This window comes from Cuculus canorus, chromosome 1 (genome assembly GCF_017976375.1).
Source record: "Cuculus canorus isolate bCucCan1 chromosome 1, bCucCan1.pri, whole genome shotgun sequence".
NCBI classification, from domain to species: Eukaryota; Metazoa; Chordata; class Aves; order Cuculiformes; family Cuculidae; genus Cuculus; species Cuculus canorus.
The window spans coordinates 180,972,092-180,997,091 of record NC_071401.1 but is presented as its reverse complement, the minus strand read 5'-3'; the positions used below and the strand labels follow the sequence as shown (position 1 = coordinate 180,997,091).

General features: G+C 36.6%; 1 protein-coding gene across 14 annotated transcripts in view; it reads right to left on the bottom strand.

Moving 5' to 3' along the window:
* FOXP2 (forkhead box P2) overlaps positions 1 to 25,000 on the bottom strand; it is a 417,066-nt gene that overhangs the window by 8,180 nt on the left and 383,886 nt on the right. For all 14 annotated transcript variants that reach the window (XM_054072236.1, XM_054072282.1, XM_054072226.1 and 11 more), the window contains 3 exons: positions 24,962 to 25,000; positions 23,556 to 23,625; positions 22,565 to 22,728 (listed from right to left, as the gene is read on the bottom strand). The exon at positions 24,962 to 25,000 is cut by the window's right edge and continues 83 nt beyond it. In XM_054072236.1, coding sequence (XP_053928211.1) covers positions 22,565 to 22,728; positions 23,556 to 23,625; positions 24,962 to 25,000 — 273 coding nt within the window. The remainder of the gene's footprint in view (positions 1 to 22,564; positions 22,729 to 23,555; positions 23,626 to 24,961) is intronic.

Sequence of the window (25,000 nt, the reverse complement as noted above, 5' to 3'; positions counted from 1 at the left end):
AGCTACAACATGACTTCCTTACAGCTCGAATACAAAATAAAAATTACTATCCGAGGATTACCGGATTACTATCTGGGTTAGCATCCAACATGCTGCTACACAGTAATTGATAAAATAATAAAGAACAAGACATACTGCTTGATTTTCCTTGCAAAGTTAACCCTGCCATAAAGATTAAAAATGGAAATTGAGCCTAATCTCTTATGTCTCACTATTGCAATATTGCTAGCAGACACTTGAGGTTCGGAATACCCCAGGGTGAGCTGAGGTCACACCGTATCTACCTCAGCATAGACCTTACTGAACTTGAATACAACTATTAGGACCCACAAGCAACGAGGTGCTTCAGCCTCCATCTAAATTTAACTATATTTGTTCTTATTTGTATGGGAGATATGTTGTAAAGGAATGTGAGGTCATTTTGAAATTACTTTTATCACTGAAAAACGTTTGAACATTGTCTTCTGAAAGAGAGAGAAAACCCATTCATCCCTTTTTAAGGTAATACAAGTAATTGTGTGCCTTGACATTTAATGGACCCCTGATAAGATCAGGTTTTCTACTTAGTATCTTTTTTTTCATTTTCAAGTGCTGAAAAGAACTTCCGAGCTTCATTTCAGCTTCAAATTTCAGAAATTTTCTTCAGAATTTTAAGTCACTAAGTTTTTAATGGAAATCTTCAGTATTTTTAATCATGATATAATGCCATGTTAATTGCTTCCAGAGGCTGTAACACTACTATTACAATATTTTGTCCCCTATGTTGCTCCCAGTCACATTTTATGCACCAGTATACCTAGCATATTCCTTCATCTGTGGTGTCCCTCAAGGGTCTGTACTGGGACCAACTCCATTTAGTATCTTCATCAATGACATGGGATTGTCCTTGAGATTGAGTCAGTGGGGTTGAGTGCACCCACAGCAAGCTTGCATGCGACAACAAGCTGAGTGGTCCAGTTGATCCACTGGATAGAAGGGATGTCATCCAGAGGAACCCTGACATGCCCAAGGAGTGGTCCCACATGAAACTCATGAAGTTTAATAAGGCTAAGCATGAGATCCTGCACCTGGGTCAGGGTACTACCCAGTATCAATACAAAAAGAAGAGTGAAGGGATTGAGAGCAGCCCTGCAGAGAAGAACCTGGGGATACTGGTGGATGAAAAATGGGACATGAGCCAGCAATATGCACCCACCACCCAGAAAGCAAATCATACCCTGACCTGCATAAAAAGTAATGCGTCCAAAAGGCTGAGAGAGATGATTCTCCCTCTCTGCTCTGCTCTCATGAGATCCTACCTGGAGTATTGCACCCAACTCTGGAGCCCAAGCCAGACATGGACCTATTGGAGCAGGTCCAGAGGAGGGCTACAAAAATGGTTGGAGGGCTGGAACACCTCCTCTTGTGAAGAAAGGCTGAGGGAGACAGGATTGTTCAGCCTGGAGAAGAGAAGGCCTTAGTGTAGCCTTTCAGTACTTAAAGGGGGCTTATAAAAAAGATGGAGAATTTTTATTAAGGCCTGTAGTGACAGAACAAGGGGCGACATTTTGAAACTTGAGGAAGGTAGGTTTAGACTGGGCACAAAGGAAGAAATGTTTTATAATGAGGGTTGTGAGAGACTGGAAGAGGTTGCCCAGAGAAGTTGTGGAAACCCCAGCATTGGAAGTGTTCAAAGTTAGGTTGGATAAACCTGATCTAATGAAGGATATCCCTGTCCATGGCATGGAGGCTGGACTAAATGACCTGTAAAGGTCCCTTCCAACTAGAACCATTATATGGTTAATTGCTATTCTTTCCTTTCCATGCTTAAAAAATTCTGAGTACATTTTTTTTTTTATTACCAAATGAGTCCAGTTCCTTTAGGGGAAGTGTCCACATTGTTCTTATTACATTTCTGTGGTTAGAGTGGAGCCACTGTACCCACCATACAAATGGGGAAGATAAGAAGAAATATCCATTAAAAATGCATTACACGTCAAGATACTAGTTCCTCTTGCACTGAAATTTTTTAGTATTGAGGACCTCTTATTTTTGCAAGGACAGCTAAAAGACTATATTGACGACTAATCTTTGGAAGAATTAACAGCTTAGAAGACTAATCAGGACAGGAAACTTCCATTTGTGTCAACTATACTGTCTTCCAGATCAAGAGTAAATCAAGACCTAAATCAAGTACTTCAGCTGTCCACAGAAAAATAAATTTCACAGGCTTTTCTGCCAGCAGCTTAAGAGCTCGTAGAAAACACTGCCATACAAACAACTCTTCCTGCGAGTATAAGCACAAGGAATAAGTCATAGGCTCTTGCAACTCAACCCGAAAACTTATTTTTTGAAATAAACTCTTGGTTTCTCTCAACCCGAGAGTTTAATTTTGAAATCACAGGTTGAAAAGCAAAATCGACACATGTTGGTTAGAGATGTAAGGGATCTTACATTTATGGTGGTTTATGTATGTTCTGAGGAGGAAGCAACTAAACAGAACACATATGAAAAGCAAACGCCTTTTTATCTTTTCCATAAGCAAAACAGGATGTGTACACTCATCTTTTAAATTGCTCAATATAGTCTTATCTTGAAGACTTTCAACATAGTATAAAATATTCCAAGATATTTATTGTACATAGAAAGCAAAATATCAAGACTGGTATTTGTATGTAAGTAATATGAAAATATTTATGTGTGTGTGTGTTTCAATAGACAGATATGTACTTAAATGTATTTCTTTGCAAAATTCTACAGTACTATTGGGTTATACAATTGGAGCAGTGTACTAAGGGCAAATTCCCATGTGAAGTGCTGAGTCTTTAAACATAAATTCTGAAGAAATATTAATAACCATTCTACTCAGATAAATCCTAACATCAGGTTACAGATTAGTGATTTCTGACTTCTGATCAAAACTTATCTAATACATAAATGGAATCTGTATTTTAATAAAGATTAGTTTGGTTCCTTGATGGACCAGTCCCAGGTTCAGAACTAGACAGTATGTTTTTATTGGTGACATAGAAGATAGAACTCCACAGAAATTAACAAAACGGGAGATAATGTAAGCATATTGGTGAAGATTACGAGATTTCATATATGTGATGACTTAAGAAAATTCAGGCAGTGGTTTAGAATAAACTGTTATATGAAGAAAGTATGTCTTTGGTTATAAAAAGACTGACAGGTCAGATTCTGGAGTTAAAAGTTAGTACAGACAGTAAGCGCTAGATCAGGTTGCTTGGAAAGCCTTGGAGTCCCTATCCTCGTGGGCTTTTATGAAGAGGTTTGACTCACATCTGTGAGAAGTGAGTTCAGTCACTGCTAACTCTTGGGTAGAATAAAGGGACGATGAAGTAATATCTTAACAAGTGTCGTTATGACATCATGTCCAAATATCCTCATCAATATGGCTGTCTCCTATTAAGCAGGTGCTGGCAAACGATGCTTCTACCGATGCTTAGAACTAACACTGCAGTGTACAAATAGAAGGTAAGGAGAAGCCTGCAGCAGTAGCAAAAATAAAATATAGCAATGCTAAATTATTTCAAAGAACTTTTTGGTAAAGATATAACCAAATGAACATAATTCCATGGATCACCTTCTTTACAGTCGGTGGATCTACTGTTATAAAAGAAAATGTTTCGTGTGCCCCAGCACTTTCAAAATGAAACTCTGTGAGAGACTTTTGTAATATAAAAGAAAGATTCTAATAACTTGCAGATCTGCCTGCCCATCTCAATGTACTACTTCTTCCTTGCTCAAAGATCACAGAACATGAAGTTCCTCTGTCTCTGTAGGGAAAAAGGCAACTCTCCACAGCAAATTCTCCGTGGGACAACTCTACACAGCTGCATCTTTGCAGGGACAAGTCTACACGGGGAACCCTGAGAGCCAGGTTGTTTTTTTGTTCTCTTTTCTTTAAGGGGTGTCTGAGAAATTACAGGCACAACATCTGACCACCCCAGGATCCTTCTCAGCCCTGGGCAACTGGGAACAGAGGCAATCAGCAGTCTCCACCACCATATACGGTTGTTGCTGCGCATAGTCAGCCATGAAGAGGTGTCTCACAGAGATTTGTTCTAGAGCTGTCTTGGTGGCTGCCTGAAACATTCACTCTTCCAAATGCTTTACAGCTTTACACAGATATTTTTCTCTCTCCTGCAACTGGCAAGCTACAACTTCATATTCTCATGTTCTCAGACATATACTATATCCTTAAAGGCATCATCACTTACGAAAATTAACCGGAACAAATGCCAGGTGCCGGGAGACAGTTGCTGGACCCTTACAGAGACCTCATGAACACTGTTCGTAGGCTGCTGGAGAAGAGCTTTGAGGCTTCAAAGGAAAAAGAAAGATAACAGGACAGGCAGCCAAGAGAGATAAATATATACTCATATATATACTTGGAAGGAATGTATGAAGTAACTTCCAAATATTTAGAGATGAAGCCAACTTCTCAAAGCCTACAATTACTTGTTTGATACAAGATGAATGTGCCTTTTGAGTTTTGCACAAGATTAGCCTGATCCTTCCTTGGGAAAACTTGTTTAGTTTAATAGCTACTAAAATCCTACTAAAACCCAGGCAACAGCAACAAAACAAGTGCTACATTCAACTCTTAAACATTAGAACGCATGTTGTTGCTCAGAAGAAAACAACCAGATCCTATAACCAAGTACATGATTTCTTAATTAAATTGAGTTGAGCTGGTGTCAACAAGGAAAAAAGATACTTGGTACAATATTCTCAATTATGAATAGCATGTTTTCTACCGAGGTTTCATGTCACATCAGCTTTAATGTAAGGGGATACTGAATTCAACAAAACAGCAGTGAGAACGCAAGACAACAAAATATAAATAATTACAATAAACAAGGTTTGGATTTAGTTACTAGAAATAGTGCTCATTCTAGGCTTTAAATAGAAAATACAATTTTTCTTTGGAAACTATATAAAGTCAGACAATGCCTTTTATGACCAGCACTGAGTTACTACAGAAACCCTGAGCACTTCCATTCTTCCAAATTAGAAATTTAACAATTTAAGTTTCCCTATATTTCTTTTATCTAATTCTATGGAAGGAAAAAAAGAATTAGTTCATTTCCCATTTCTAAAACGTCGTCGCTCGTATCCACCCAACATCTTTAATTTTCTTCTAACATAATTTAAAGGGAAGTGCCGTGGAACATCATGATAGAGAGAGAACCGTCTCTCAGACAGTTAAGTCAGTGACTGGCACTGAAAATACCTTGACCTGGGCAGCTTTTGTCTTTCAACAGCCACCACCTCTTCAATACAAAGCCAGACGTAATGTGCTTACTGTGAGCTTTATAGCCAAGCACATGGACTGCAGCAAGTCATGCAGTTTTTTAAGATCTTACAGTGCATTTCTATTCCACATAGAGCTCCAATAATCAGTTTAAAATCATGAAAGGGTGATTTTTTTTGCTGGGTTGCAGCTAAAAGTATTTTGTATTGCTATGGTGACTCAGGCATTTAGTAACACTAGGGAGTTTCTTACTTTGGTATTCAATGGCATAAAGAGCAATAAATCAGATCATGTCTTGAAGTTCCTTCCAGGCTCATTTTCTACGAGACTTTAATTTTGATATTATTGACTCACTAGCTTTCCTAGTGACTTCATGTAGAAGTATATAAAGATGACAAATTTTCTGGAACTCAGCTGGAGAAAGTTTTCCTAGGGGAATCTTTGGGACTGAAAAATTTCTAAGCCATATGTGGTATGACAACCTATGTTGATTATTACTTTTAAGATTTTGCTTGGCTGTTGAAATTATAAAGATTTTTAGAAGTTAAAAAAAAAAAATCTGTCCTCAATTCTAAGGACAGCCTTAAACCCAGAAACATTACATGTTCAAAACCAATTGGTTAGTCTGCAGATATTTTTCCAATTGTACTATTTCTCCACTATCTTTACTTCCATTACATTGACTATGCTTCACTATATGAAGAGAACAAAACAGAACATTTTATATTTGTGTTACACAATATCATTGATATACTTCCACAATACCAGTGTAACTTTACATTATACACTTGCAATTTTTATTTACATTTTTACTTATTACCGACATCAGCAGCAAATCCTGCTGTGGGTATCTTGAACTACAAGGGGAATTTTGATTCAGCTACTCAGTGTTCCGTGTATACTTTGGGAGAAGATATTAAAAAGATAAACATCTAAAGAATTCTTCAAACTATGGAAGTCTGAAAATCTTTCTGTCCAAGTCAACAAGGTAAGCTGCTAAAGAAGAATGAATACTAACACCAGATCAATTTATTCTGTACATTTCTGTGTTTTAGTATTTGAAGAACATTTTTAATCTTTATTTTTATCTGAAGCATCTTGGCTTTCTAGAGACCTTCCCGTGTTAACATCTAACATTATATAAAATACTTTCCTAGTTTAACGTTATTTACAACTTTTTTTTTTACCTGACCTACTATTGCTAAAGCTGTGACTTTCATCAGACTTTTCTATAAAAGTATTTTTCACCAAATATTATTTGGTAAAATGATAATGAGTATATTACAGCTATAATAGTTGTATAGCCGCACCTCATCTTGTCAGTACAGCTTTAGGTCTGTAGGATATTCTACAGCTGTTTAAAAAGAAAAGCTCTTCTTTCCAATCCATTGTTTTGCATCTAAAATTTTCACATTTATGCTTTGGTAGGCAAATGGAGACAAATCCTCAAATCCCACAGTATTTTCAATGTATCTAATTCTATTACTTTGTCTCCTTACAATGTCATGCTATTATAAAAAGTTTATTATTTGTCTTAAGTAGAACTGTTTATTGACATGATTATGTACAGCCATTTAGGGAGATACTAATCCAAATATTGAGAAAGGGAAGAAAGTGCATTAGATGAGTAATTAAATACAAATTCAGTAATGCTACAACTGTCACAGAATCCATTATTATTTTTCCTTGAACATCATGAATCACTTCCCCGATGTATTTATCACATATACTGAAACACTAGAGAAGTACTATTATTTCTACATAAAATAATGCCTATATGCAAATCTCTAGCTTCAAGCAAGAAAGGGAGGAAGGTCTTATTGTCACATATCCTTGTCACGCAGCTGAAGGTGTGCTACCTTATTTCACTAAAGACGGATTGAAGCTACAACATCCTAGTGGAAGAACGCTGGAAATGTGGTGCCTATAGAAGAGTTGGGGTTGTTTCTGGATATGCTTTGTCAATCTGTCACATTCAAATTACACCTTTCCACCCTGGGCCCTTCAAGAGCCATGTTGAGAAAAAAAGGGAAGTACCAACCTTTTCTTCTCTCAAACACAACACTGAAGCACAAAAAAGGCCTTCAAAATACACTTTCTTTGTATCTATCATCTTATCCATCACTAAGGATTTCAAGTTTCTTGTGCTGGAGCTGGGAGTTGCACTGACTTGGTGATGAAAAGCAGAGGCAACAGCCCGAGCTGGCAGGCATGGCTGCAGACTCTGACAGGAGATAAGAGTGCACTGGAATAATTAATTAGGCCACTAAAGTTTGTCTTCTTTAGTTCATCACTAGAGGAGATGGTATAAGATGGAATTAATGATCAATAGTCACAAAATGCTTCTGGCACAGCAAGTAAGAATGAGTTTGTGTAAATCTATTACTGCCTTTACAACCTCCAAGACTAGAGACTTGCTTTCCTATTTATAATAGATGTTGATATAATTTTATCAGTCACTGTGAAAGAAACTTGTGTTCTTTATGCCTTCCCTTCAATTATTTTAAGATAAAAACGTAGGTGAGTCCCTCTGGGGAAAATAAAAAAAAGAAAATCACAAATTCCGTCATTACCAACTGTACAAAACTGGTCTTGCAAACACAGCTTCTCTTTTGTGATACCTTAAAAATACATAAACTTAGTTGTTGCTACTTGTAAGATTCATCCTCCCAGCAAGTACCTGATACCAGTTTGCTGGTATCTATAAAACAAAATTCAGAGCATCATTCTCATTGAGCTTGGTTGCTTCTGCTCACTCTCTCATTTTGCCTTTATGGAAACACACTCTAGGATCACACGATAATTCAGGTCAAAGAAGCATCAGGAGACATCTAGGTCAATCTCCCGCCCAAAGGCACAGCTACAAGGTCAGACCAGGTTGCTCAGAGGTTTACCCAGTTGGGTTTTGAAAACCTCCAAGGTAGTGAACTATACAACTTCTTGGCAACTGCCCCATTCACTGCCTGACTGACTTCATTAGAAAAGAGTTCTCTTTATGCCTAGTTTGAATATCTCATTTGAAACTTACGCTGACTGTGTCTCAGCCTGCCCCCATTCCTAGTCTCTCTGTAGACGCTGAGTGTCAGGTCTCACCAAAGCCATCTCTTCTCCAGGCCGATGAAGCTCAGCTCCTTTCTCCTCACAGGACAACCATGTCTTTTTCTGACCATCGTGGTGGCCTTTTTCTGAACTCAATCCAGTTTACTGCTCTATTTTACATACTCAAGGTGCCAAAACCGTATCCAGCATTCCGGTTGTGGTCTAAAGAGTGCTGAGAAGTGAGGGTTATAAGGTTCCTTCATCCTCTAGCCCAGGGCTCTGGGGGAAAGGGGGGAAAAGCCTATCATCAGTATTGAAGAGAGAGGAAAAAAAAGCATTAAATGTCTCTGCTTTCTCTATATCCCTATTTAAGAGGTGTCCATGCTCATCAAGTAATGAGCCAATGATATTTCTGGCCTGCCTTTTGTTAATAATGTATTTTAAAAAGCCCTTTTTATTTTTTACGCCAGCTTCAATTCTAATTGAGCTTTGGCCACACAAATTTCTGCCCTACAGTGGCAAACAGCACCCCTGTAGCCCTCCTGTGTCACCTGTCCTTGTTCCCACTGGCCATACACCTTCCTTTTATGCCTCTGTTTGACTAGAAGATCCCTGCTCACCCAGGCTGGCCTTCTGCCTCACCTGCTCCACTTCTGGCATTTCAGAATTGCCCAGTCCTGTGCTCTTAAGTGGTACTTAAAAAGTGACCAGCACCAATGGACCCCAGCACCTTCAAAAGCTTTTTCTCAGGGGACCTTATTAAGCAGTTCCCTGAGCAACCCGAAGTCTGCTTTCCTTGTATCCAGAGTTGAGGTCTTGCTGTCTGCTTTCCTCCTGTTACCACAGATGTTAAACTTGACTGCTTTGTAGTTGCTGTGACCAAAGCAGCCTCCAATTGCCACTTCACCCAGGAGAATCTCTCTGTTAACCAGCAACAAATCAAGGAAGGCACCTTTCCTGGTCAGTTCCCTCAGCACCTGTGCCATGAAATTACCACCCAGAATGCTCAGGAATCTTCTGGGTCTATCTGTACTAGTTGTGTGGTACTCCCAGTGGATTTGACCCTGGGAAACTGAAGTCCCCCACAAGGACAAGGGCAGATGACTTGGAGGCATCCCTTAGTTCCTTAAAGGATAACCCCTCAGTGTTGTCCTGGCTGAGCAGCCTGTAGTGGACTCCCACAATGACATTCATTTTAATTGTCTGTCCCTTAATCCTTCCCCACAGGCTCTCAACTCTGCCATTGCCAACTGCAAGCTCCATGCATTCTAGCTCTTCTGCTACGTACAATGCCACCATTCCACCTCGCCTGCCCTGTCCTGCTCTCCTGGAGAGCCTGTAACCATCCATCATGGCACACCAGTCACAGGACTCATCCCACCAAGTTTCACTAATGCCAATAGCGTTGTATCTTTGGGACTTGACCAAGGTTTCCAGCTCCTCCTGCTTATTCCTTCACGGTGCATGCATTCGTATAAATGCACGCTAGGACATCCTCATGTGCATCATTGCAAGGGGATTGTTCTTCTTCAGTGGCATTTCATGAGGTTCCTCTTGGGCCAGTCCTCCAGTTCATATAGGTCCTCTGAACGGCTGTCCTACCCTTACACATACCGATCACTCTCCCTAACTTAATGTCATCTGTAAACCAGATGAGAAAGAGGTCCATCCTCCAGGACATCCATCAATAAAGGTGTTAAACAGGATAGGTCCCAAAATATTCTTGTGTCCCAGGAGAAACTGGAGAACACTCAGGTATTGCAAATGGAAGACCAGAGTATAAGGCAAGAAAAAAATATTAATTGGATATGAAGATCTAGCATGAACATGTCAGAGTACACATATATCTAAGTGAACACATGGTGCTATTTTAAAGAGAAGAATATGTCATAGACAATACAGGGTGTCTGAAAAGGAGGTACAAAGGATTAGGAAGACAGTTTAATGCCAAAAATCCCAGAAGAAAAGAACAGGTGATTTTACCTGTGTTATGGATTTTATGTGAATATGGATAGCGGAAAATACTAAGACATCGCACCTCTATTAACAGGAAAAAACAACCCCATTCATTAGGGCCAAGATTTCACTTGCAAAGTTTACTCATTGCAGAAGATGTAAGTGAAATATGCAGTGGATCTGACAGAATACTTGGGGAGAAGGAGGAATAACCAAAGGTGACATACATAGTGAATAATATATTTTTCTACTAGACAAATGATGTGGAATAACAAATAGATATAACACCACTAATTTAACTTGCTCTACAAGGCTTGTAAGAGTAATGCAAGAACAAATAAGGAGATCTGATGTATTTTAATTTGCAAATAAGAAACTTCAAAAATCTAATTCATGTGTAAATTACCTGTAAGTTTTGCCAATAATAAAAACAGTTAGATGAAGGAAAAAAAGAGTATTGCACAACCTGGAAGGAGGCTAACAGTGAAAATTCTGTAATATCCCACATTTGATTTCTACTTTAAATATAATTACGAATACTCCAGAAGAACGTATAAACAGAGGTAACAATCCAATATATTTAGATTAGTCACATATAAAGTTAACTGTGAAAATTTACAAAGCTGACTATCCATAGCAGATCAATTACTGTTGACAAGTAAAAGAAAGAAAATAAACTACCCAAACTTGTACATCTATCTACTATAACCAGTTGGGAAATATATGGCATTATGAATCGTCCAATGGTGCCTCTGCTGAAGAAGTCAAAAAGGAGTACATTAGACTAATTACGAGAGAATAATGACAGCGACAATGATATAAAACATGTTTATGTATTTATAGTAGGTCCTCACTTCAACTAGTATATACTTAACTACCTTTTAGCTATGACTCGCTCATCTCAAAAACAATATAGCAGAATCCAGAAAAGAACAGCAAAGTGACTTATGGGATGGTAAACATATCTGTAGGAAGAACCATTTAAAATTATAGGAGTACTTTGAAATTATTTAATTTAACTATGATTGAAGTCAACAGGAATAGTGGCTTGGAGATACAAGTAAAAGAGATAACCTAGAAATATGGAAATAAGGAAAATATCAAATACTCCAAACTTTCACACTTCACCTTACCCTTACTTAAGGGTCATCCAGTTTGATATGGCATATTTATGACCATTTTATCACTACATTAACCCAGTATTAATTTCTTCTAATGATAAAAAGCCACAGAGCTACTGCTAAAGAACAGTTTTTTTAAATCCTTAGTAAGCTACACAGCTAATGAGTTGTGGTTCCTAATTTATTAAATACTGTAATAAGATTAAAATATGTAAGCATTCAATAACACTGCCATCTGCCATTACTCTACAAGAAAATGTTTTAACAGACATTGACCATTACACCACAAAAGCCAACCAGCCATTAATTCATGCTGTCAGAAGGAAAGGTCTCCTTTTTCCTTCCTATAGCATAGAAACTTTGCAGTTTAGCTATGACTTTGTGTACAGAATGCACCAATGCATCTCTTCCTAAAGTGGCTGGAGATTATGTTTGCTGCTTCTTGCCCTATCAGTTTGGCCCTGCCCAAGCACATCAAGATACAAACTTTAAATTAGGGACAACTAAAACTATTTTAAGTAAAGCTTGAAAATAGACATTGGTGGCAAATCAGAACGAAAAGGAAAATATGCAAAAGATAATGAGTCTGAGTTAAAAAAATATTGACAATACTAAAAAAACCTCAATCAAATAAGTCCTCTTCCTTTTAGCTTTATACAAAGAAATTAGCTTTGTATAGAGAAATTTCTAGAGAATAAATTGACAGATTTATTGATACCCACACGACAATTTAATTTCCATTCAAGAAAAAAAGATATATTTGATCAAACACGCATAATGAAAATACATAGATTTTTTTCTTCTGTTATGAAACTGAGAATTAAATTGACTAGGTCTTCATGTTTTGCTGTTTATTTTTTATTAAACTTGGCAAAAAATGCCAATAAGTTATATATGGATACCCTATCTGCATTGATAAACTATCAGCTATAAACCCTAATAATAATTATTACAAAAATAATCAGATGAAATCTTTGAACCGTAGACAAAGAAAGGATCTTTCCAGAAAACCAACATATAAACAATATGTTTTATTTAAATAGCGAATGAGGCTCAGAACTTATGCACAATTATCCCTTGCAAGATCAAAACTTGTAAGAATGAGGTTCTGATTAAGAAGATGACTTTAACATAGATTTTCTGGTTCTAATGACTCTTACTAGAATTCCCACCCCTGACATCAGATAGTGTGGAACAAACTCACTTTTACTAATGCTTCCAGCACACTTTTGTGAGTTTTGATAAGTGAATCATCAACATTTTTCCACAGTGTCACCTAAACCTTTTGTTCTAATGCAGCAGCAAGGGATTAAATAGCATTATACTTACACCTGGGCACGGTACGTTTTTTCTTCTGGAACAGTCTTCACTGAAAATGTTGATTGATACATATGCTTGATGGGTATGCCTCAAAATTTTCAGCAAGATGCCACCAAAATACCTCCTTTCCAAATTCCTTGGAACACTGATCTTTTATTTTACTTTCTCAATGTTTAAGAGCTTGGATGTGAAGCGATGACTAATTTTGCCTGCTAGAACAAACCTAGAGAATGGTCAGCCCTTCAGTATGTTTTTAGCCAAATAATTGATGGGAGCACTTAACAAGCAGAACTGCATTTCACACTCAACAGGGACAAATAGGTCAAACTGACCTGTGTAGGACTGTTTGCACTGCCCGAGCTGACATTTCTCACATTAGTTGAATCTTATGCCTACTATATGTTTTTCTGTAAGTCCAAGGTTTGTTCATTCAATCTTAAAACCAAAAGTGCTTAAAGATATTTAGCTATGACAGCTGTTCCAGATTACAAATTAAATGAACCTCAGCTACCCTCTAGTAAGGCACAGCATATATGAAAAAATCTTACTTTTTCCAGATTTATCATAAGAATTGAAGTAAACAGGCTTGGTAGGGACCTCAAGATATCATATATTCTTTTTGTCCTCCTTCGCTACCAAAAAGTAGGATCATTAAACCACTTTTGATGACTTCAAATTTGCTCTTAGGAAACTCCAGTATCAATAGTTCTACAGTCTCTGCACTGGTACACATATCAGCACTTGCTGAAATACCAATTAATTATTTCTTGCCCCATTCCCAATGGACAAGTTCATTCCCATCTTTTCTTCACAGCGTTCTGAAGACTGTAATAATTTCCCCACTCGGTTCCTCTCTTCTCAACAAACCTAATATTTTCCACCAGTTTTCAGAAAAGACCAATCAGAAGAACGAGGTGAAGGATAGATGTTACTTTTTTATGTACAACATTCCTGTTAAATATGCCTTCCCAACCACATACCTTTGTCAGTGCACATTCAGTTGGTGACCTGCAACATTTCCTAGAGTCTTAAGAATCACTGACTATCCAGTCATGACAATCTTGTATTTATACCAACAACTGTTCTTACCTCTAATGCTTCAAATTCATTCTATGTTTTCTCAGGACATTTCACCAAATTGTTAACAATATGTGAGTACTAATCATGCCTCCCATTTTTCCACAGTGTCTAAAATAAGTCTTTCCCCGTAAGAACAGACAGAAAACCTAAATATTATATTTACTACATCTGGAATAATTAAAAAAACCCACTGCTAACACCTGCATGTGAAAATAAACCCAAATTGAGTAGTTTTATGGGAAAGCTACTAGAAAGATGAGGAGAATAGTCAGTCTGCTGCATCAGAAAGAGCCTGTCTGGTCTATTAAATGAAGATTCAAAGTTCAATGTGTGCTGTCTACAACACATCTGAGGTGCAAAGACGAAAAAGTAAGAAAAACTGAGTAAGTTAGAACACATGGCAGTGAAACTAAACTGGAATATATTTAGCTTGGCAAATGGAATCCAGCATATGATCAAAGGACTGAAGTCCAGTAATAGCTTTCAAATTTGAGATGGACTAGGAGAAGAATTTTATGGCAGTTGCCCACAACACGACTCTTATTTCCTATGTTTTTAGAACAACGGGAGATAAAAGCTTAGAGAGCATTTTTTCAGCTGTGATGTCTGATAATGTCAAATTTGCAAGGAATGAAGAAAAGGAGGGGAAACAAAGAAAAATAAAAATCAGGTTGGGGGAAGTCCCTAATTACCCAGAGTACTACCATCACAGCATAATATTGCATGAAAGAAACATTTCCCCTTATCCATCTCAACAAGAAGCTTGTGGAAGTCTTTGAAAACAGTTAGCAAGAGGCCATGACCATACAAAGGCTCTGCAACATCTTTAAAACTACATTAATGGGTACAGTGGAACAAATGAACTTGGTAAATCCACACAAAGGAGAAGGCTGCTGGATTTGTTCAGCTTCTTTTAAGATATACGTTGTTGTTTAGTTGGAGAAAACAACCAGAATATCTGCAGTTATAAGCCTAACAGAGACTACATCAAGGTCTGTATTACACATATGCATTCCCAGCACTGTTCTAAATCACAGACTGTTGTTAGATGCCAAGAGCATATTTTCCTCACTGTATTTTGCCAGAAGATTGTGAACACTGCTTCTCTATATGGACTTTACCAGGTATAATCACTTCTTTAGTCATATCGAGTTTTGATTATTTTAATGTGACCTGCATGTGGGGTTTCACACTGAGATGAAGCCTTTCCATAAATCCTTTACAAAAAACTGCAGTGAAATTTTTAGTCATTTAAAATGTGTGAAGAACCTAGTTTTTTCTACAAATTCTAAAGACTAAATAATAATCAAATAATAACACTTCCTCAGCATGATGTCCTATATTTTTTTAATGAATCTTTGCTTGGATTTATGCATCATAACTTAAACTACTGGTATAAACAATACCAAGTGGATATGACTGTCTGTTTTTTATTTAATCATTTACATATGTAAATGCAAATACACATTTTGGATGACTATATTTACAAAAAAAGTAACTAGAGAGTCCACTTTCCAAACTTTTGGCTTATAATGTTAGTTTAAAATCCAAATGCAATTATCAAAATTCATAATTATACACACAATTTTAGAAATACACTGTAAATAGCGTTATTATCTAAGCGCTCAGGTTGTACAACAGTAGACTCCTGTGAACCAATTTAAGACTTACATGATCACATCTCAGGGAGATTTAGTTGCATAATTTCAAATACATTTTCAACATCTCTAACAATATTTAAGATGCTGCCTTTTCTTATAAAAAAGCTGTTATGTGAAAAGCATAAATGCCTTGCCCATACATTGAGAATTCATGACAGCAGTACCACAAAGTTTTCAGCAAGACAGCTTCCAAAAAGATTCCGTGTAACCCCTCAGGAGCCTACCAACTTCTACAAGCCATGCTATGGGGATCAGACACTTTTCAGCTGAAGGCACTATATCTCTAGAGTGATCTTTTTGTCAAGAGCATTGGGAATGTACTGCAGAAGTGCAACAACTGGGGCTAAAAAAGACATAAAGAACAAATGGCAACTTCTGATCCAAAGAAAGACATGTAACATTTAAGAAGATAAAGAGGAAATGATAAAGGACTGCAATATCAGTCTTGAAAGATAAGAGATTTGATGAGCAGAGGCAAAATGTAGGAGGACAAATGGACTGAAAAGTAAAGGTATGCAAAATAATTTAAAAAGGAGCATATAAACATTTAGGGAATATTTGAGTGAAAAGTTATGTCAATGGGAAGTGCTGAAAAATACAATCTAAACACCATTGCTTATTTTTCTGTTATTGCCAACGTGTGTGGCTCTGTACAGAAGTAGGGAGGCACAGTCATAACTCAAAAGATTTGATTTGTACCATCAGTAAAGGCAAAACTGTAAATAGTGAGAAAATAGTATGATAAAGTGTTGGATTGCTAGACTTGCCTGTCACTTTCAGATGCTTTGTGGTGCTAGGCAAAGCTAAAATTATTTCACTGCATATTCTCACAATAGAGCTTCTTTCATGGGAATATGCTCAGACAAAAGCTATAACCTTTAAGAGCCTATGTTTCCTAGCTATTCCTCTTTTCATATAAAAATAAAATCATTGTCACAAAGTCTCTTTGCCTATTATCTTCCTTAAGTTAGATTTATGAATAAAAACGTGTGAAATTAAATTATACAGGCATTAAAATATCATGTGGTTAAGTGAAACATTTTTGATGAACAAGGATACCCAGAAATACTGCAATTGCTACCGCACTCATTCACTCGATTACATGCTTCTCACCTATTTAATAATGCTTGTTACATCCCTGTTAATTGGTGTGTTTCAAGAGTTTATTTTCTTATACACTATGTCAAGTCCTAGACAATGAACAAGAGACTTGGATCATAGCAGTCTCCTAGAACAGACAAGCCTCCAAGGTAAATGCAAAGAGATCATGAAATGGGACAATGCAATGATAACAAAAAAAAAAAAAAAAAAAAAAAAGAAAGAAGGAAAGATAGGGGATTGGAACATTATGAAGTTAAAGAAACAAGGGAATGAAAGGGATTAAAACTGGAATGATAGGTAACCTACTGTAAGTGGTGTGAAAGCTTAACAGTGGGGGACTGGGATAATCAGATATGGGAACGACCTGACAATGGAATGCTTTCAAACTGAAGCACCTCAAAAGTAAATGATCTTAGAGCAGAATAATCATATTTGCCTCTGGGAATAAAATTTAAAGATAAAAAAGTTTGAAAAAAAATAACAAGTTTGATGATTATGCAGATAGAACTGCAGAGAAAAATGATACAGTCAGGGCAAGAGTGAAAAAGGTAAAGAAGTAGGGTTGGGAATCATAGCAGAATACAAAGGAAAAGGTGACTCAAACCACAGATGGTTGGAACTCACCTTTTCACAGACAGAATTGAAGACGAAGGACTACACTGGATAAGCTCATTTTTCTAATTCATTGCAGATTGACTCTTACTCTTGTTTATTTTGACAAAAGTTATTCTTTTGCACAACAAGCTAACACAACATTTTCTAGAAAAAGCTTTATAGGTCATGTGTCTTGAAATTTGGTTTCAATCAATTCCTTATGGAGTAGTATATTACAATAGCTGAACACAAAGAGTCATTCACAAAACAAGTATGTAGGAATTCACCTTTTTTAAGTGGTGACTCTCCAAAAAATATTTTGTTTTCATTGTACTTTTAAAAAACAATTATCAATTAAAATACTATAAATTAGCATGCCGCCCATTATCTCCAGAATTCTGGATTTGTTGTAAGGAACACGATTATTTTCATAAGTCAACTGAGAAAATAACAAATAACAAATGAGTTGCATTGCCTTCACTCTATACAGTGACAGCCTCGTTCAACAAAACCTCACCAGTAGGATATTTGCTTTCTCTATCTCCTTTTCTAACTCCTCCCACTCCTTATTTAATGACCTGCAGTGAGTTTTAACAGAATGGCATAATCATCCTATTGTTTCCTATGTCAAGACTACATTTTCTCAGTCTACAATTTTCTGAGCTTTATTTATTTTTCTTTCCTCAACTGCTATCAACAGCTTCGCAGACTAAAATTTTACCTCCCCCCCCCCGCCCCCCGGCTTATACAATGAAGTAAAATGGCATTTTGCATGATGCATTGGCCAAAATATGAACATGTGGACAAGAGATGTACTAAGTCTTCTTGTGAACAGCCTAGTCCATGCCAGTTACAATAATCAATTAAGTGGGATCAATCTAGTAAAAATGCTCAAGTACTAGAAAAACAGTTGAACTTGATTTCCATCCCTGATATTACATCCCCAAGAGCGAGAACTGACTTCCAGTTCCTTTAGAGATAATAAATTTAGGTTTTACATGAACCTCAGGATCATAATGAAATCAACTTCATGCTATTATTTTTCCTGCCTCTGTTGCATTTTCAAGAGTTTGGTCCCTTCAAAATTCTCCAGCAGTATATGGCTATGACATGCAGGTTAAAAAGAAGTTGTGTTAGCACTAATGTATGAAGTGTCAGTATCATCCTTAAGTACCATTCCATGCCTTGCCCAATGTTGTTGTTTCTTCAGAGGTGATAAAACTTATTCTAAAATGATAGAAGTTTTTCTAAAGTTTTCCTCAAGCATGAAGCTTTACTTGTACTTCTTCAGATGCGCATGGGTTTTGTGGTTTTTTTTTTGACTTCAGAAGTCTACAGCTACACCCCAAAAATGTGTACTGTGGAGCATCTAACTGCATCCATATACAATTGTTAGCAAGATTAGTAGCATCTAATTCTATGGAAATAATGATTTTCTGCATAAAAAAATTCATTTTACTGTGTTTGTCACTATGAAACCTGTTGATTATCAGCTATAATAATTTTTTGAGAAGTAGTCCATGCTCAAAAAATAAAGGAGGAAACAGAGTCTTAAGTATCAATTTGAATGAAATGAGAACTGTCTGACATTGATTATTGACAACTAATATTAGAGGAAAATGGAATTTTGAACACAATATACATACCCACTATAAGTAACACATTTTGTCAGTGAAGATTTATAGCAAGTGAGCACTTACTGCCCATTTCTACCTACCAGGAATCAGATTTGAAAACCAGTCAAAGACAAAATTTGGATTTAATACTGCTGTTACACAGAAAGTTAACCTAGCATTTGAGATCCCACCAGTGATGTGCTGTATATCAGATCATGGTATTACAATCCTTCATCAGACTGGGAATGGAAACTGGGAGGGCATGCACCATAAAGTTTCACATGCTTTGCTTAATTATTAACATAAGATATATCCCAACTACCAGGCTATGGTTATAATGATCATGTAAAACTTAGTGCTGTACTTTTAAGTGTTCAAGAAGTGTAAGAAATAGAGCAGATTATAAATCATTATCCAAGGCAAAAACTGTAAAGCTTTTAAAGTGCCACTGCCCTGAATGCACTGGCTGGGACTCATGGCACCTATCAAGCATTTAAATGTTAATGTATAATGTACCATGTACTTGAAGTTATATACCTATCCCTCTTTCTCTAGTCAATGAACACAGACCATCTTCTAAGTAGGCTGACTGATCCACCTGTGTTAGATACCTGTCCACAGATGGATAAGTTGATAACTTTAACTGTTCTTACTAGCCTGTTTTGAAAACCAGATATGAAGCACCAAGTTCAAATCCAAAGACTGGAATTATTTCCCCACTTTCTGGCACGGAGTAGCTAAGGTATTACAATAATAGAAAACAATTTCTCTGACAATGGTCTCATGCTTAATGCACAGAAATAGTGACTACTGCACACACACACAAACAATTTTCCTTATGTTTATAAAAAGATTAACTTAAGCAAAAAAAAATTAATGTGACTGTTCCAAACAAGAAAGTTCTGCTATCAAATATTTATCTGATAAAATAATATTCATTGCGATTCTAACAACCAAATGCCTAACTGAGATGCTTTGCTTTGACACCATCACTGGGACTTCTTTTTGCATTTCCTGCTGATGCTGTAATACCAAACAAATGTCTCTCCCTGGAAGCTTGTCTAGATTCCAAAGTCTGCCCCTTCCTATCTGAATGCTCTGATCTCTAAATTGCACACAACCTCTTGCCTCTTTTCCTGATAGTACGCTCCAGTGCTCCTGGCTATGTGCCAGCTTCAAGATGGCAGGCAATGTAATTGCTCGGCATATTCCTGGTGTTGTGGCTAGTACACTTGCCTGGGAATCAGAAGACGGAGGTTTAATTTACTTGGAGATTAATAAAGCCGCATACTTTATAGGTTAGCGCAGTAATTATGACCTCCACCAAGAACACTGCTCTATACCCAGGCTTCCTGAGTGAACCTTCTCAGGAATCTACAAGTAAGTGAATGCTTGTGGCAGTGAAGTATACTTTCTTCTAGTGTATAATCTATTTTTTTGTATTTAAGAAAACCCTAGGATTACATAATTTGTGTAGGTTATGTAAAATTTAAAATCTCTTCATTGTTTGCCACATTCATTACTTATTTTACTTCTGCCATTCTTTCCCTATGTTCTTCCGTCATTTTCTTAAGCAATGCTCTTTAACAAAAATGAGAGGCCCTAGTCAATGTGATCACAGAGGCAAAGAGGAGGCCTCCCTTTTTCCCTGGTCATCTGCTGCCTGCACAACCTCTGCATTTCTTGATTTTTCTTGCAGATTGCATTCACTCCCTTTTTCACATTCTTGGCTCCCTTGACAGGGGAAAGGCAAAAATTTCACAAGTGAGCAGGTAACCAGTCATTGCCTGTGCCTTTGGGTTGACAGCTCATGGTCTCACAGAAGCATCTTGCACTAAGTTTGGTGCGAGAGATGAATGAATATAACCTCCTTCTCCAGTGGTATCTCACTCCATTTACATTTTGTTTCTTCGGTCCATCAAGAACTGAGCAACATGTAGTGACAAGTTTCAAAACAGTCACCATAGCAAGTCCTGAAATTGTGTATTTTGACAAATGACATACCATTGAAATGAGAGAGGAAGGCTGAATCTTGAGTGTGACTCACGTTATTTGCCTTTTTTTACAGGCAAGAATTGCTATGATATACTGTATTTTAGCCATAAACACAGCTATAAATGTAGCCATATCTACATAATCACATGCACAGACATTCTCAGTTTATCCAGCAGATTGGCAGACAGTACACAGGATATGTAAACAGATCTGCCAAACACTAACAGAACAACTTTAATAGCAAGTGTCATTCTTTTCTGTAAAGTAGCTGTTTTTAACACACATGATCTAACTCTTGTTTGCTCTTTAAAGTTTTATTGTCTTGGCATTTTATACAGGAAGAGAGCATTAGCATACTCAGGAGAACTGCTAAAAGTAAAAGGCCTCAAGCTACCCACTGCATGGTTGATAGCATAAAGCATGGGATATAAAAACTTTTGTCTGATTGCTCACTTTACTTGTTTTAGAGTAGTGTTACTCTCAAGAGCATATATTCATGTTCTTTCTACTTCAAATTTTATTACTTCTTTTGTATTATTTAATACATCTAAAGACACTTCCAAAAGACAAATTTTTCCATTTTGAAAAAGTAATGGTTTGGAACCTGATAAAATACATGAATGTTCACAGTGTATTATTTTCAAAGGCAAGTAGAATAAATGTGCAATAAAACAATTAAATGTGTGACAATAAACATTTCTATGCGATCATAGATCTATTAGCACGCCAAACAAAAGAAGAAACTTGGCAAAATACTTCCTTGACAAAAATCTCAGATCAAAATAGATTCTCCACACACAAGAGCATAAGTAAAATGGGAGTTTGGTCTCAATTACTGTTAGTACTAAATAACCCACTCTAGAAACTAAAATAAATATTAAAAATGTGAACGAGAAAATTGAATGAAAAAAGGCAAGTCAGGTCAGCTATTTTAAACATGGAAAAAAGAGATCGTAATTGTATATACATATTAGAAATCATCCTACAGTTAACTTAGATTTAAGCCTACTCAGATATCACACTGCTAATTATTATATAAATAACCTGGGAAACAATACCTCCAAGATACATGTTTTACTATTTAGTAAACAAGAAACTGCCACGTTTGACACCACTGATTAAGGCCAGGCATTTCTAAAGCTTCAGACACATTTCTGAAATCCACAATACATCAATTTTTAATACTTCCACTCTCTCAGCTCCATTAAAAAGATGGTAGGGGAAAGATTTTAGAGTAATTAATGATATAGTTAGCTGCTAAATATTAATAGGAATCGTAGTCTTGCATAAAATATAACATATAAACCTTGCCAATACAGACGCACCAGTAATTAAACTTGAATATGTAATTACACTGATTTATACGACAGGCAAAAAGTTACACTTTACTGGCTTCTAAGTAAACTGTGGGCAACAGTTAAACTTTGCATTTTACGGTTTATATAAATGGGCAATTTCTCTACTACAGTTCATAAATGGTTTAGGGACTCATAGTTAAAATTACAACTAATTCCAACATGAATATTCTGACTATACCTTAGAAACAAGGTTGTGAAAATGACCAGAAATCAGCCTTCCATTATATTCAGTGCTTGCAAGCAAGTTGAAGAGGTTTTTTTTTAAAAAAAAGAAAAAAAAAAGCTTAAACCAATCTTACTACAAAGTAAATGAAGAGTCATCTGTTTACATTGTTTAATATACATGTTTAGTTTCAAACATATGGTTCCGGATGTTTCACATGCTGTGTTTCAAAATACTTTTGAGTAATATTACGTCTTAGACTAAGGCATTTTTTCTCAAGAGGATGCTAACTGCACTTACATGTGAGGCTGAGGAGAGCAGCCCGGACTGCTGTTTCCATTACTGTCAATGTGATCCAGCGAACCATTGAGATCTTCATGGACTGCCTGCAGTAAGCCACTGGATGCGTTATTTATCAATCCTGGGTTACTAAGCAATGGTAAACTACTCTCTGCCAGGGCAGCCTAGCAAAATGAAGAGTAAAAATAAAACCATTACTCCACAGATATGCAAATCACTTCATACACGTATGAGTGTACATGCATAAAGCAGCTCATTTTGTTTAGCTGTAGAGGTGGTCAGAAGAATTTTGTGCATTTTACAATTATGTTCACATTCTGAATATAATAGTATCTCTATTTGCAGTTTACTATTTCTCTTATATAAGCTTCATTATTTTCCATTATTAACTATGTTCCAATATTCATAGCACTTTCTAGTTTTACATCATTTTTTGACTTTGAATTACACTTAACCCTTACGCCCTTTTACACAATGTATGGCTCCTTTATAATGTAGGCAGCTGCTATACTTAAAAAAATGACCAGAACTTAACTCAAAATAAAGAAGTCCTGACATTTGCCTCTTCTGCATAAAAATTATATATTATAATTAAAGTTTAAAGTTTTTGCCATGAGCACCATGTTCCCCAACACTATGATGTGAAATCATTTATGACAGCTTGGATAAATATTAATGCATATCCACATGCATTTGCGAAAGCTTCTATCAATCTAACATTTGCAGCAAAACTGAGTGTTCCAGATTTTGCCACAGGGTGTCCTTCTTGCTTCTTCACATCAAAAGTAGCATGGATAAGAACTTAGCATTTCTTGCAGAGCTAGGTAATACAACTTACTCGATGAGAAACCCAACTATATTGAATGACCATAAGGACCACATAAACATAAAAATAGGTAATTCTGTGCCAAAGTATAACAGGAAATTAAATATGTGACACATGAGAACATAATCAGTGTGTGGAAGGAAAGAAGAATTTAGTATTTTTTACCTGCAAGCTTGCATTAAGAGCTGCTCCGTAGCCTAAGCTGGTAGGTATGTTTTTCACTAACGTTGGGCTTCTGAAAATAAATGATTTTTCAAAGTTTAAAAAAACAGTTAGACATCCTGTCTGGTTTGCTGGGTTAATGGATTGGGTTTTCAGCTAGAAGACCAGAGTTTTAAAAGGAAAATGAAATGGAGTTTGGGGTGGAAAGGCTCAACCTGTTAGAACATAGTGATTTACTTGCATCAGAAAAGCAAAAGTCTTGTTGTAATTAGGCCCACACAGAAATTTGCTCTGAGAACAGTGCTGCAGTGACTCGTAAAGATTCTGATGTCACTGAAAGAATTTGACAGAGATAGCTTTAAATTTTGTACAACAGCTGCCTCAGCGATTCTTGCCATGTCATTTGGTTCTGTTTTTTTGAAGTAACACTGGTACACATTTGAATACATTACATATAGCTACACTCAGGTGCTGAATAAAAAGATCTTGCTCTTTCCTGCCGAGAAACTACGAGGGTACAAAGATGTATAAATAACTGTAAAGAAACGTTACAGATGGATCAGTTATTTTCCAGCAAATAAAACGTACTGTATTTAAATCTGACTAGAAGTACTATATGCTAGAACAACACAGAACTATATTTTCAATAAAATTAGTGCCTAGGATGACTCCCGAAGTCGGCTGGTGACTGTTTATACACAGATCCATTACAGAAATAGAATACCTTCCTGTAAAGAAAAGCCTCTAGCTTTCCTCTCTGCACCTTTGGTATTCTGAATGGTTTTATCAAAACTAATTATGTACTCTAAAGGAATAAAAAGCATCCACAGAACCAGTCATACTGACATGGGATTAATTTGAAAGTAGGGCAGTAAGCATGCCAAAGGTCCTCCTGTGAAGGCTTCTCATGAATACTACCCTCATCAAGAAGATATTTTTGAGGTCAGTACTATAGTGTATGATACCTATATTCCAAAATGACCTTGAACGACTCCCTACTTCTGTCAAAGGTTTACAGTAAAAACAAGCACATACAAAACTCTAACACATGGGCAACATATGTACACAGTGCTATTTTTAATATATAGTAGAAAAACTTACGGTAGATGGAATTAAAATGACAAACATATGGTGAAATACACTGAAAAACCAAAACTATTATCGCTTTCCTCTGCGGCAAACTATATGGGAAAGGCAGGCAGGGAAGGAATGTAGAGAAAATAGTGTTTACCACAGAAATGAAATAAATGTTAGCTCACTGAAGAGAATGCACCAGCACAGCTATTAGATTGCTATGTATTCTCCACATAAGTGCTCGCTTTGTCTGTCAGGTTGTAGTACACAGAGGACTCACTTAGGTTACAGAATTACAGAACAACTCAGTTGAACAAAACCAACCACCAACGTACCCTGTTATCTTTTGTGACCTTCGCTTCTGGTACTCTACT